Source organism: Phoxinus phoxinus (assembly GCF_949152265.1).
Source record: "Phoxinus phoxinus genome assembly, chromosome: 22".
Classification (NCBI taxonomy): domain Eukaryota; kingdom Metazoa; phylum Chordata; class Actinopteri; order Cypriniformes; family Leuciscidae; genus Phoxinus; species Phoxinus phoxinus.
In genome coordinates this window covers 16,413,248-16,428,356 of record NC_136897.1, presented here as the reverse complement: position 1 = coordinate 16,428,356, position 15,109 = coordinate 16,413,248, and the positions used below count along the sequence as shown (strand labels likewise).

Here is a 15,109-nt window from a genome sequence, read left to right as displayed (position 1 = left end):
TTGTTTTAAAAAAATTGTTGTTTTAAGAGCAAATATATTGCATGTGAAATTAAAAAAATGACTGAGGTCCTGGTGTTTAAACGTGCTTTCAGACCTTTCGTGTGACTCAATAAAACATATTATGATGTTTTAAATGCTTTGATGTGAGTTTAATACATGCAAACAAATCGTATTTCACTAGTTCTCTGTACCAACTTTCATATCTTTATATCTAAATTGGCCTAATACTTCTGTTGAATAAATTGCAGCTCACAAACTGCTAATTTACTTTGTCTGATACTGATGTATTTTTTACAGATTTTTTTTCTTATTAATTGCTAAATATCAATTTATTGCTCTTAATCTTAACGATTGTGACACATCTTTGAAATGTTGATGGAGTATTCCTGCTTGCAGAACATTTAGACAAATTTAGGCCCGAATCAAGGAAGTAACCTTCAAAGAAAACTGACTGGAGAATGTAGCTTTTGTGCTTTATGCCATGAATTAGTCACATATTAATGTAATTAAATTAGCAAGTCATGTGTTACTAGCCTGCAGGTCATTGGGAATTATTGTCACATTACACATATTTGAGAACGAGCTTAATGATGTTGTCTTGATTGTAACCATGTGTTTGTTAGTCACCATGTGTTTGTAACAATAGTACAATGACATCATATTGTCTAGTGTGTAATAGGGAGTTTGCAATCCCACACCTGTTCGAATGTGATGTATTCAGGTGACTCACAGTCTTCATTTGTTCCGTTATATTTATACTTCCATAATCCCAAAACCCTACATAAACAGCCTTTTTTAAGATTATATCTTTCTTTCTTTTTAGCAAAGTCACTGCACATTGGAAACTCAACAGCAAGATACTGTCTAAGTGTGACAACCATTGACTTGTTAGAGATAGTAAACTAAAAAAAATAACATAACGTTAAAGACATAACATGAGATTACCTTGCACCTGAACACTTGAAATTACAGCACATTTGTCAAATGAACTGATGTGTAATACTAATATATATTAATGCCCTTCTGACCACAAGCTCTTTTTTTAGGTGCTCACTCTCATTCCAGTGACTATATTTTAACTCTTAGAATATGATAACATGTTTCCTCTGAAACAGGCAAAATGTTTGTTTCTTTTAACTAACCTGATAAGCACTTTAATGACAGTCAAAACACTTCTGGGCAATAACATCATGCTGTGGCAGACAACGCATGACCTATCTCACAAATCAGCGAACCATACTATAATCTGACGCTTAACAAAATGACAGTGAGTTATAAGACTTAAATACAGGTGGTGAGGTGTTCAAACCTGTAGAAGTGTTGAGTTAATAAGTTGCCTGATTATTTCAGGGATACAAAGATCTTATGTTTGCTCTCCATCCATCAGTGTCCAGCCATTGAGGGTCTGTGGAATGTCAATAATGCTTTTGGAATCTGCACTTTAACATGCTTTGGAAAAAAAAAAGAAAAAACAGGGAAGTGGATTCATTTAATTCCCGGAATCTTTTCTTGTGCCTTATACATTTTCTTCTAAATGTAAGGATTGGCTCACAATCAAAACATAACCATCAAACACAAAGTTTACTTCTATGGAATAAAAGTTGCTGTCTTAAATTTTTGAGTACAATCAGCTTGGATATTTAAGTAATTTCAACCTAAATAACAGTGAACTGAAAAAACATAAAAATCTTGTATAACTTATATATTTTTTTTGAAAATTTGTGTATTGCTCTGTAAAACCACACCAAAACATGTTTTATATTAATAAAGCCAATCGTGCTTCCCTGACATTCTTTGAATAGCTCAGCCTTGCCTAAATGTTTCCTAACAAAATTTCATGGAAGTGATCTCGCTGAATAAATATGAATATGTCATACATGTCTAAACCGCATGCTTTTTTTCTTGTCGAATCATGAACAGTTGACGTTCATGCTGTTATGACAGGACGACTGTGAAGCCCCGTTTCTGAGGGAGTAAGTGTAGTTTATCAGGGGCCTTGGTTTACAATCATTAGTTTATTCTGACGTTTACTTGACACTACATGACTAAATTAGCCCAGTTCTTCCTATCTGTACTTACACACTGTATAATATTCTACATATACTATATATATACACTCAAGAATATTTAACTCTTCCAAACAACTTTATTAATAAATCCTGATAAAATGTAAAATATTGATTTAAAGGTCAATGTTTCCATCAGACGAGATTATAATCAGTAATGTGTGCTGAACTGTGATGAACACACCACATGTGATGTTTTGTCATGTTAAAAGGAAGTGGGGAGGGGTGTATGTCACCTATAAGACTACCATGGACTATAAGACTACAGTTTTTCCTCAAGTTCACTCAGTCAGGTGTATCTATCACTTTAGCTGCCGCTCTTGAGACTGATGAAGAATGAGAAAATACGACTTGAACAACATTACAGGAGTACTTTTCAAAAACTCAGTCGCAGTCGAGAAGGTAGGCTATCTATTTATTGGAATGTTTTGATAATAACGATAGCAAATGTGACAATTGTAAAGAAAGACCAACTGAAGATTTTTTTTGTGATGTGATTTAGTAATGAGTTATATATATATGTATATATATATATATATATATTATTATTATAATTATTATTCAATTTTTTTTTTTTTTTTTTTTTTATTTTTTTTTTGCAGGATAAAGATGGGTCCAACAACCCAGATCCTCATGTTGGGCAGGAAGATGAGAACACTGACAGGGGAAACTGGAGTAGCAAACGAGAGTACATGCTCTCTATGATCGGCTATGCAGTTGGTCTTGGAAATGTGTGGAGATTTCCCTATTTGGCTTACAAACATGGGGGAGGTAAGTAACTTTTGAAAAGATTTTCCACAATCAGTGCATGATAAATGAAACTATGAGTAAAGTTTGTAAACAAACTTTTGAAGTTGGCTTGAGAAAGCTAGACCAGAAAATTTGAAGTAGTTTTGACAGCTTTAAGTTTTAAGGTTTTAAGTTTTAAATAGTTTTCAGTTTTAGTTTAGTGAGTTTAAAATTTTTTTTTTTCAATAGATAGATAGATAGATAGATAGATAGATAGATAGATAGATAGATAGATAGATAGATAGATAGATAGATAGATAGATAGATACAAATGTCTCTTATATTTCTCTCTGTTTTTGAATACTGCGTCTCCTTTACATTTCTAGGGGCTTTCCTCATCCCCTACGCTATCATGTTAGCTGTTGCTGGCCTTCCCTTGTTCTTTATGGAGAGCTCTTTTGGACAATTCTGCAGCCAAGGCCCAATCAATGTGTGGAAAGCTGTGCCTATACTGCAAGGTAACATACCGGTATGAGCACTTAAAGTGCCCCTATTATGCTAAAGGTTCCTAATTTTGTTTTGGAGGTCTCCTACAACAGGTTTACATGCATCAAAGGTCAAAAAACACTTTCTCATAATATACATTGCACATCACCAATTTTTTTAATGATTCTCAAACGACTTGTCAGTCTCTCTAAATCCCTCCTTTCCGAGTGCCTATTCTGCTCTGATTGGCCAGATGGCCCAGTCTGTTGTGAATGGTCTACCAGCACGTGTCCAAAACAAAATACACATTACCATAACTGAACTTTAGCTCCGGAGGCTTCCTCAATCTTTAGCAATTGTATACACTGTAAAGACAGTAACGATAGCGTTGATTTTACCATACAGTATCAATCTGAGCGTGAGTCCGATGTGAAACATTGGAAGAACTAGTTATTCAACTTAAACCTCCATCGCAAGGACAACTTGGGCAGGACATTTCTCAGTGATACGCCGTTTTAGGTACAGATGTTGCATTCCTGATCATCAGCATTAACAATATGTTCATCAACAAACCGATGTGTATATTTCTAATTTATTGCGGTGAACATTTGGGAACTGTATCAATAACGGTGCATATGTTCGCCCAGCACTAACGTAAATGATTGATGTAACATTAAAGTCCGTAAAACACAAAACTACGTATTTTGAAAACCTGGTAGAAAATATATACATCAATAATTAAAAGGGGTGGAACGGTTCATGAAAAAAACAGAACCGTTCAATTCACTTGTCACGGTTCAACTTGTGTATTGTTCGAGTCCGCGCAGCGTAACGTTTTCTTTTAATCATTTGGCATGTAGGCGAATGTTAGGAGTGTCGAGTGCTGCAGAAATGGCAAGCCGCTCAAGAGTTTTTAAAGGAGGCACTGACAGTATCGTTTCGGTCTACCGGTACTGTGTGGGATCATTTTGTATTTAGTGCTACGACGACGGCGGTAAGAAAGTGGTGGATAAAACCGTGACAGTTTGCAAACACGTATTGCTTATGCTAATGGGAACACATCCACACTACCAAGTGAGAGAATTTTCCCTACAGCTGGGGATATTGTCACTGCAAGCCTCTCGCCTCTCAGCAGAAAACGTGGACATAGTTAGTTTTATGCTGTAGGCTATTTTATGTTTAAGGGCTAATTTGTTATTTCATTTATTTACATTACATAACACAGTGGCACATTGACTTGTGATACAAAATCCAGCAATATTTATTTGTTTGGTTTTCTTTTAAATACTGCACTTTCATTTCAAGTGGTTGAGAAAGTATTATGCTATTATTTCTTTTTATGTTGGTGGCCTTTGCCTAAATGTCACCATCAAAATCTACAGCCTTAAGTTATTTTTCTTCATTTAAAGATTAATTTTTTGTAAGAGCCACCACAAAGTTAACAACACTGTAATAAATGTAGCCACTGATAGTGACAAGTAAGCCTATTCTTTATTTTTTCACAAATAAATGAAAAGCCTGTTGAGATGAACAACATCTCCCCTCTTGCTGTATCAGAATCTCACAGATTTGTTTTATGATTGTCAGTGTCACAATTCCTAAGATCAAGCTGCCTCATTCTTTCAGTTTTTTTATTACATGACCTTGAGAATAACTTACTTTTTAAATCTGTAAATGGTAGATTATAAGGCTATATATTTTATGCTGATGCATGGTATTTCTAAAGTGTTAAAAAGGCCGTGATACAAACCAATTTTGTGAACCGTTCCACCCCTAATAATTAATCATGCTTAGGTTGTGATTCTGAGGAGATGGTCCAAATTAAACTGGGTACTGTCTAGAGGTCTGCTACCCGACCCGAGCTACCCGAATCGTTAATGAATTGCCTAGGGTTCGGTTCGGGCTTGTAACTTAGAAAAACTATGCTATACGTATAGTTTTAGTGCCGTGTGCTTGCTTGCTTGCTGTGTTGTGACTGAAAGAGCACGCAAAAGAGAAAGCACATGTGCAGTTTAATACATATAATATATCATTTTTTATCATTTTTATTTTATCATTATATATATCCTTTATAGGCTACAAAACTGCATGCTCCTGCGTGCACTATTTCGGTCACAACACAGCAATCACAGGAGGACGGCACTGAAACCATCAACTGTAGATGCTGTTCTCTTCCTTCATAACAAACTCATACTATGTTTGTGTAAATAGTTGTGAAGCACTGCGCAAACTTTGTTTTGAAGATTAATGATTAAGAAGAAGGGGAATATTCGAAAAAACATAATAAGGGCACTTTAAATTCAACCTTAAAGGGATAGTTCAGCCAAAAAGGAAAATACCGTCATCATTTACTCACGCTCATGTTGTTCCAAATCTGTATGAATTTCTTCTGCTGAACACAAAAGAAGAAATTTTGAAGAATATGGGTAACCAAACAGTTGATGGGACTCCATTGACTTCCATAGTATTTTTTCCCTCCATGCTGTGGAGGTCAATGGGGCCCATCAACTGTTTGGTTACCCATATTCTTCAAAATTTCTTCTTAATGATAAATTGATCATTTTTGGGTGAACTATCCCTTTAACGTTGGTAGATCTAGAAGCTGCAGGTGGTTTATTAGATATGCACCAAGGATTTAGGTGGACTTTTACTATATTTTGAGGTCCACTAATGTGGTAAATGCCGCAGGGCTTTTACTAATGTATTAAACTAACCTTGAGACATACTAAGGACAAATAATTTGCTGACACAGTTAACATGCAGATTGCATACTTACACATGCCCTCAGGACGTTTACATTAATGTTTAAGGAGGTTTGCAGACACTGGAAAACCCAACATGTGCAAATCAAATTCATGCTTATTTAAACAAATGGATTCAAATGTGTCATTTACCTTAAACGTATCTTTTGATGTGATCTTTTGTAGGTGTTGGCATCACAATGATGCTGGTTAGCACTTTTGTGGCAATCTACTATAATGTGATCATTGCATACAGTATCTACTACCTGTGTGCATCTTTTCAATATCCTCTCCCCTGGAGTGTCAAGAACTGCAGCTCAACAGGTTTGTTACACTGCTTCTCTTCTAAAGAGGTCAATGTTGCTGTGTCAGACATACCATGACTTTTTGCTTAGATAATGAAAGTATTTGGATTTTTCCAGATGAACAGGCTTTTTAGGGGATATGGGCTTTTCGCACTTAACCCTGTGACAAATTTCTCTGATGGGAACTTCCCTACAGCTCTGTGCTTAAAGATAAGAGTTTATAACCATAACTAGTTTAGATCTAACTACTGTCTGGCATGTTCAAAGTATTTATTTATCAAGATACTGTACAATTGAATAATAGAGCAGTAAATTGTTGTAATACCTTATGTTGTATTTCAACAGCCTACAACGTTTCTGCTGCAGCACTGAATGTGACTGCTGGGAATCAAACCTGCCAGGATGAATCCTCAGCCAGCCAGAGTCTCAGCGAGAAATACTGGGAGTAAGTTGACATTTGTTTTTATAAATACCTGCTTGTCAGTGAAACCAGAGTTTGTTGGCACGGTTTTCATTTCTTCCCAAGTTCTTGGATAAAATCCAAGTTTAATATTTAATATCATGTTTAATATCTCAAAATAGATCCTACATGTGTGACTAACTTATTGTTTTGGTTGTGTCAGTTTGGTTGGCACAGCACTAAAGACTTGCGGAGTATTTCCTGTTGAAACAGGAAGCTTAGGTGGTTTATCTTGCCTTTTGATGTTTACAAGACAGTAATTGTAAGATGGAAGCCACAAACTTAAAAGTGTAAGTGTAAAAAGTGTCAAATGTTTGGTTTAAACCTAACGCCACCCAACACTTATCTGATTTTAGAATCATTTATATTTTAATAATTGTATAATGTTAATGGTAACTGGAACTATACAATACTGTTCAAAAGTTAAAGATATTACCGGTAATACTTTCATTCAGCAAGGATGCAGTGACAGTAAAGACATTTATAATTTTACAAAGATTTAGATACATTTATTTTCTTTAAAGAAGCCTGAAAAAACATATGGTTTCCACAAAAACATCAAGCAGCACAACTGTGATAACATTGATAATAATAATAAGAAATGTTTCCTGAGCACCAAATCAGAATGATTTCTGAAGGATCATGTGAAGACTGGAGTAACAGCTGCTGAAAACAGCAAATTTTTGAAAAATATTTCACAATACTACTGGTTTACTGTATTTTTTATAAAATAAATGCATCCTTGGTGAGCATGAGACTTCTTAAAAAAACAAAAACACTAAAGATGTCTTAATAACTAACATTGAAATAATTAATATATATTTCTCTATTTAATTTTTTTTTCAAATGATCTAAACCTCAGCATGTTTTAATCATTAGTCTTAATTGATAGAGTCAATGGGTCCATGTCACGAGGGCAAACTTGCAGATGTTTGATACCCTGTTATAACCTAGGAAATAACCCTGTTGCAAACAATCCTGATCCCTGAGTACAACACACAGTACATTCATTCATGCGTTGTTTGCAACTGGTATTCTCTGCATTCTTTTTTGTTATGTTTGTGTTTTTTCCTTTCATGTCTTTGCATTGAACATTTTATTTGTCCTCAGTGAGGTGGCTCTTCAGCGCACTAGCAGTATGAATGAAACAGGGCCAGTGGTGTGGCATCTGGCCCTCTGCCTGCTGCTCTCCTGGATACTAGTCGGAGCAGCTCTCTTCAAAGGCATCAAGTCCTCTGGGAAGGTTAGTGTTTCACCCCAGAAACATTAAGTTGTATCTGTACAATAAATTGTATTAAGTCGGCAAGAGCATTTTGGATTCAATTGAACATAAATGGTATGTTTCAGGTGGTGTATTTCACAGCTACTTTCCCTTACCTCGTCCTTTTAATCTTGTTAATTCGTGGTGCAACTTTGGAAGGAGCGAAAGACGGCATCGAGTTCTACATCGGTTCAAAGTCCAACCTCACCAAACTGGCTGATGCTGAGGTGTGTAAAGATCGAAACACAATGGTCTAACCGTACCGGAATACACATACTGTAAATCATACAGCTAACGTAGGCTGTTTTTATCGTAGGTTTGGAAGGATGCAGCTACTCAGATCTTCTTTTCTCTCTCCATTGCTTGGGGTGGTTTGATGGCTCTGTCCTCTTACAATAAGTTTTACAACAACTGCTACAAAGACGCCATTATTGTGTGTGTTACAAACTGTGGCACCAGCATCTTTGCTGGCTTCGCCATCTTTTCTATCCTTGGGCACATGGCGCATGTCTATCAGAAACCAGTGTCAGAAGTTGTAAATGCAGGTAAGATCAGAAATGTAAACGAATGTTGTTTTTTTAAAATCAAAAACAAGTACGGTAATCAAAGTGCGTATTTGCAGATTTTTTTAAAATAAAAAGCAGATAATAAAATTAGTATTTTGTCATGAAAGCCATAGTTTAACCAGAAAATAAATAAATACCAGTATGCACTCTTAAAAATTAAAAAAGGTTCTTTATCTTATACATATGTTCTTCACACTAAGAAAAAAATGGTTCTTTTAAAAACTGTTGACTGAAAGGTATGGTATTCGCCACGGAATAAAAACAATACAAAATGTAATTGTGACTTTTTATCTCACAATTCTGACTTTTTTTCTCACAATTGCAAGCGTACATCTTGCAATCCTGACTTTTTTCAGAATTGCGAGTTATAAAGTTTTAATTGCAAGATATAAACTTAAATTCTGAGAAATAAAGTCGCAATTGTAAGAAAAAGATATAAACGCACAAATGCGAGTTATAAAGTCAGAATTGTGAGCTATAAACTTGCAATTGAGAGTTATAAAGTCCAATTCTGAGAAGAAAAAAAGTCAGCTCACAATTCTGATATTTTCTCACAATTGCGAGTTTATATCTCGTAATTCAGAGTTTTATCAGAATTGCAAAATGAAAACTCACTGCTGCAAATTCTGACTTTATAACTCGCAATTGCACATTTATATCTTGTAATTCTGAAAAAAGTGAGAATTGCGAGATGCAAAACGTGCAATTGCAAGAAAAAAAAGTATTGCTATTGCAAAAGAATCTTGAGCTAAAAAGTAGCAATTACCTTTTTTATTTTTTTATTCGCCGAAACAAGCTTCCATAGAAAGGTTCTTTATCCTCTTTGGATGAACAATTAGTTTTAGCAAGAAACTAAGTTGCAATTTGTGTTCTAGATTTTGGATTGGCCTTCATTGCATACCCTGATGCCCTCTCTAAGCTGCCCATATCACCCCTGTGGTCAATCTTGTTCTTTATCATGCTTATTACCCTTGGCTTGGACTCCCAGTTTGCAGGAATAGGTAAAGAATACATTTATAATAAATCTTTTTTTTTATATATATCAGTACTCAAATATTTGATTAGAATCATGATCTGTCTGCAGAGGTTATCGCCACTTGCTTTCAAGATGCCTATCCCAAAGTTCTGAAATCCAAACGGGGACTTGTTACGACAGCGGTCTCCATTGTTCTTTTTCTGCTTGGCTTGCCGTGCGTCACGGGGGTAAGGCAAACTGTTCTGAACAGCACTGATTAGGATGAAGGTTTAGAGAGACTTTCCAACTCACTCACTATTACAAAATGAACCAAATTGTACTTTTAAAATCTATGTTTTGAAAGGCAGGAATATACTGGGTGAATTTAATTGACACATTTTGTGCTGGATGGATTCTCCTGGTTGCTGGATTACTGGAGGTCTTGGGTTTATCCATCCTTTACGGTAAGTATATATTAGTGATATGTTATATTATTCTTCAATTATTGTTCTGCCCTTTACTAAAATTCATGAGGTACATTTTCAGGTGGTAATCGTTTCATCAAGGACATTGAGATGATGATTGGGACCAAGAGCTCCCTCTTCTGGTTATGGTGGAGAGCTTGCTGGTTCTTGATCACTCCAGTGGTTCTTTCTGTATGTACTGTACATGATTTTTAAGCATGTTTATATTTATATTTTTTAAACATATACCGGTAATATATTATACATAGGCCTAATCATCAAAATTATAACAAATAAAGGCTTGACATAACTCACTTTGCATGTAATGAGTCCATATAATATATTAGTTTCACCTTTTAACTTGAATTACTGAAATAAATGAACTTTTGCATGATATTCTCATTTTTTTAAGTTTCACCTGTATGTATATATATAAACCTATATATAAATTGTACTCAATGATGATGTTGTTTTTGAAATAACGTTTTGTTGTTTTTAATGCAGATTATTCTTGTATGGTCCTTGTATACTTTAACGTCCCCCACATACGGCTCAGTTGCATACCCAGATTGGGGCATTTCCCTGGGCTGGTGTATGACTGCATTTTGCCTCATTTGGATCCCTATTGTTGCAATCTGGAACGTGTACAAAGCTAGCGGAAGCCCCTGGCAGGTAAAGCAGAATGTTCACATTTTGATCTGTCTTTTGGCATTAAGATATCAACATGCATAGTATATCAGTGGTGCATTGTATTGTTTAGTCATGCACTATTCATTTTGATCTCTTGTATTTTGTCGTACAGCGTATCAAAGCAGCCTGTTCACCCAGAGAGGACTGGGGTCCTTACTTGGAGTGTCACAGAGGAGAACGTTACGGTGCGAGAGGCGTGGCTGATGCAAATATATTTGTAATCTCAAATAAATTCACTACTAGGTTGTAAAAAATGTTTAACGTAATCATAACAGCATGTAGCACTATTCTCTGTAGTTTATATACTTAACAGTAAGTAAGATAACTTAACATTTGAATGTATATACTTTTAATCCCTTTGTTTGAATTAATTGCATTCTAGTTGATTTTTTTGTGGATTTTATTTTTAATGAGAAGTTTTTTTCTTTTATGAGAAGTTTGTATGTTTACATTTATCTTTTTAGGTGCTCTTAATGGAACATGTAACATTTATGTTTTTAATGTCCAAATTGAAATGAACATTAATACTATATAACTACCATATAAATACTAATCAATATGGGTATAGTTACCAGACAATCTGGAAGATCTTGCATCTTATATTGCAAACGTTTTTATCACAAAAATGGGGGTAAGAAAACATTTTGGTACATATGATGCATGTTGTTAATCAGTGGTGTGACGTATTTGAGTAAATGTAATTATTGGTTACTTTGTAGTTTTACTGAGTATCAAAGATATTAGCATTTGATTTTACTCTCTACTTGACTACATTTTTGCAATTTTGAAAGTATTATATGTACTCTTTACTCCAATACATTTCTGATAAGTAATACAATTATTTGTTACATTTTGTGTGTCGTTTAGCTTTTTCTGCAGCAGTTTATTTTTGCTACAAAATAAATGATATTGCCATCTACAGGGCATTGAAGGTTCTGTATCTTGTGCTTTTTGCCATCACTCACCCAAAGTCCCAAACTTGTCAACAAGGCTACTTTATGTGACTGCAAGTGCATTAGCAGGAAGTTGTAAATTGCATACTGTATGTTGCATATATGAGATGATGACACGACTGCAGCCGGGGGAGCTTTGACTATTTAATTTTTCTTAACATTATTTTATTTATCCGTTATGTTGAAGAGACCTTTTTGAAGTTATTGGTTTAACTTTTGAAGTTACTTTTTGACACTGGTTTACTTATGCCCTTTTTGAGCACTTGAGCTTAACTGAGACTTAAGTGCTTGTAGACGTTTAAAAGGCTGTTGTGTCGACCTTGATTTATTGCAATATTGAGGTGTTCAGTTTTATTTCAATTTTAGAAATAAACATGTGATTGCTCTCCTCACAAATCAACTGTGTCTTGTTTTTCATTGGCATGTCTCTTGGGTGTTGAGGACTAATATTTTTGTTTTATTGTTTTATTCGTAATTTTTATTTATTTTTTGCACACAAAAAAATATTCTCGTCGCGTGATAAACTTAAGGTTGAGCCACTGTAGTCACTTGGATTATTTTAACGATGTCTTTAACTTTTCTGGGCCGGCAGATGTCGATTAGGCCTACCTAGCAGCCTATGAAGGAGTGAGACAGCTCTCAGATTTCATCAAAAAATATCTTACTTTGTGTTCCGAAGATGAACGAAAGTCTTACGGGGTTGGAACAACATGAGGGTAAGGTTTGCAGGAAATGTTACCATATGTGAATTATAGAACAATAATTGTTTGTTGATACTACACACTCAAAGACAATACAGTTTCTGCATTTTGCTTGTTCTTTCCAGGCTTTCATATATATCTTAAGGGTCTATTATCCCAGACCATCATCACGGTCCACTGTCCATCCCATGGATGAAAAAAATTACTTTTTTTCAGCCAATGAATCTGTACATTTTCCAGAAAAACTGATTTACCTCTATGTGCAAGATTTAAGGAAAGAGCCTAATCTCACGTATCTAATGATGTTTGTACACAGCAAGTAGGCTACCAACAGCAGGAAAACTGATGACTACAGAACCTCTGAAAGCAGCCTTTACTGACATTTTATTAGCTAATGAAAGTATATAATGGAAGCTATTAGAGTGATAGTAAAATAATGCTTTACGTGCCCTGGAAGGTCTTGATGTTGTCATAGCCAAGCCAAACACTCTGGCTGTTGTTTGCACAGGGACAGGGAACCATCTGTGGAGAATCCCATGCCTGAGTCGCTCCGATTGTCAGGAAGCAACAGATATGAAGTAGCCTGACCTAAAGTACATTGCCATGAAAACAGTTTTCATTTATTTTTAATTTGTTGCATAAGGCGACAACCAGATAACGAAAGTGTCATTTGTTTAGTATAAAGTGTATAAAGTACAGTATAATCCATCAAATGCCAGGAGGGTCTTCAGATGGCTTTGTATATATGTGAAGAGTAAAGAAGATAGAGTATGAAAACATTTTTTTTTTTTCAACATGAGCCCTTCCTTGGGTATAACATTTTTGTGTAATTATTAACACTGACAGTGCATTACAAAGCAGTAATAGAGGAACAATAATGAAGTGCATGTTTAAAATTTGAATCTGGAACTTACGGAGCTGCAGATGCTGCAGTAGAGCTACACCTGTGATGCAAATACATTCATTTAAATCTCTTTTAGAAACAACTTGTCAAAGCACAACTGTGATTGAATGAGTACAGGGAAAAACGAGGGCAATATATCCAGCTTATATCCAAGCTATTTTTCGCAATTGTGCAAGACTTCCAATTCATTAGCCACTATATACTGTAAATAACTAGAAGAATAACAGTCAACTGCAGTAAAAGTGCAGTAAACAGTAAAACTATTTGCGCTAGAAACCGGTGTATAATTATGACAATGCTTTAAAACTTTTGAATTTTTGTTGTTTTTCTGCTGTCTAAAGCTGTCCCAACATAGGACGCACCAATGTATCGGCCAATAAAAGCAATTATTTTCTCTATGATGATCAGGGCTGATTATATCCTTTCAGTCGAAAAATGTGACTGCAACTCTGTGTGTGAAGAAAATGTCTTGTGTTGAATTTAGGGCTGTCTAAGACTAGTTAATAATGTGACAATAACGCATTAACAGTTAGCAGTTAACAGAAAATAGTGACAGTAGGTTCTTTTTGATTTTGTGAATCACCCAGTTCAAGCCAGGGTTGCCATGTCTGCGTTTTTTCCATACACCAAACATTATTGGTAGTGCTCTTCCCATCCAATAATCGCAAAGGGCTTTGTGCTTTGTTACTTCTGATAATAATCAAATATTCATTTTATCACAAAATTTAAACAATAAATGGTGTTAAATGTGATGCTACAGATCGTTGTAGCGCCTCAGTTGAAGTAGCAGCGTGGAGCGCAAGTCTTTTTCCTCTTTAATTCAAGTTATAGCATGAAGAAACATGCATACGCGCCTTTGTGCAAGCTGAAACCTCAGTGCCTGTTGCCACCAAGTCTTGCTTCAAGTCTTTTGCAGCCACTCGAGGGTTTTCTGAACCTGCCTTCTCAGAAATCTGGTTGCAGCCGTTTCCTTTTTCTGCCCCATCCAGGTAGTGTAACCCTGTTCCTTGTACGTTTAACTTGCGAACTATGCTTCCAAAGTTGTGATTTGGTGCCTTCGCTATCTTTTTGTATCCTGTTCCTTGTTTGTGAAAGGCGATTATATGCAGCCAAACGTGACACTCAACAAACCTAGCCAGTTCAGATATTTCATGTGTTCTAGCTCAAGCACGTCTGGTGCAACTAATGAAGCCCTTGATTAGTTACATCAGGTGTGTTTGACAACACCTGTTTTGCAGATTTGTGCTGTTCAGAAGATCACAGGGGTTGAATAATTTTGAGACAGCGGAAGTCATTAAAAGTTGCATTTTCAATTGAATTTGGGTAAACCACTTGAAACATTTGTTGTGTTGAGCAATTTCAATTACTTTTGTTTGATTTGTTCATTGCAAACAGCTGAAAGTGTGTAAATGTTGCCAATAAACTTGATTTGCAATGGGGGTTGAAAAAAATAAATTACAAATATCTACATTATCTAAATAAAGTGTCGTAACTTTTAATTTACTGTATGTGCACAGCCTGATGCAATTACTACTGCAGTTGTAATCAGTAATTTAATGTTGTTTACATTCACGTTGAGCTTCTTTATTCTCATCTTTATTTTATTTTAAAAGTGGACCTCGTTATTAAAATAATCATGTGTTTCTCCTTCCTATTTGAGTTCCTTCATCCATCAGATTTGAAGATCACTGTGCTCATAAATGTTCACCCCCTAAGAATCTTAGGATGAGATTCAACACTGTGTTTTATTTCACAACATTATAACCACTGTTTATATTCTGTTATTCTTTCACTGTTTGCATAATCATTGGAGCCAATAAAGAGCACC

The 15,109-nt window shown here is 35.3% G+C and overlaps 1 protein-coding gene across 1 annotated transcript; it reads left to right on the top strand.

Annotated features, from left to right (window-relative positions):
* The first annotated feature begins 2,015 nt into the window (after window positions 1–2,015).
* slc6a14 (solute carrier family 6 member 14) lies at window positions 2,016–12,070 on the top strand. The gene is made up of 14 exons (XM_079596845.1): window positions 2,016–2,468; window positions 2,669–2,837; window positions 3,182–3,313; window positions 6,209–6,346; window positions 6,673–6,772; window positions 7,898–8,030; window positions 8,135–8,275; window positions 8,365–8,593; window positions 9,490–9,615; window positions 9,699–9,817; window positions 9,934–10,033; window positions 10,116–10,225; window positions 10,538–10,705; window positions 10,836–12,070. Exons 1-14 carry the CDS (start codon window positions 2,403–2,405, stop codon window positions 10,971–10,973), a joined length of 1,869 nt encoding a protein of 622 aa, XP_079452971.1. The 5' UTR covers window positions 2,016–2,402; the 3' UTR covers window positions 10,974–12,070.
* The last annotated feature ends 3,039 nt before the right edge of the window (window positions 12,071–15,109 follow it).

What these genes read in the sequence shown, in the direction of transcription:
- slc6a14 (XM_079596845.1), top strand. Translation starts at nt 2,403, where the DNA reads ATGAGAAAATACGACTTGAACAACATTACAGGAGTACTTTTCAAAAAC. An exon ending in CAAGAACTGCAGCTCAACAG is followed by an intron (nt 6,347 to 6,672) that starts GTTTGTTACACT and finishes GTATTTCAACAG; the next exon opens with CCTACAACGTTTCTGCTGCA. An exon ending in TCACTCCAGTGGTTCTTTCT is followed by an intron (nt 10,226 to 10,537) that starts GTATGTACTGTA and finishes TTTTTAATGCAG; the next exon opens with ATTATTCTTGTATGGTCCTT.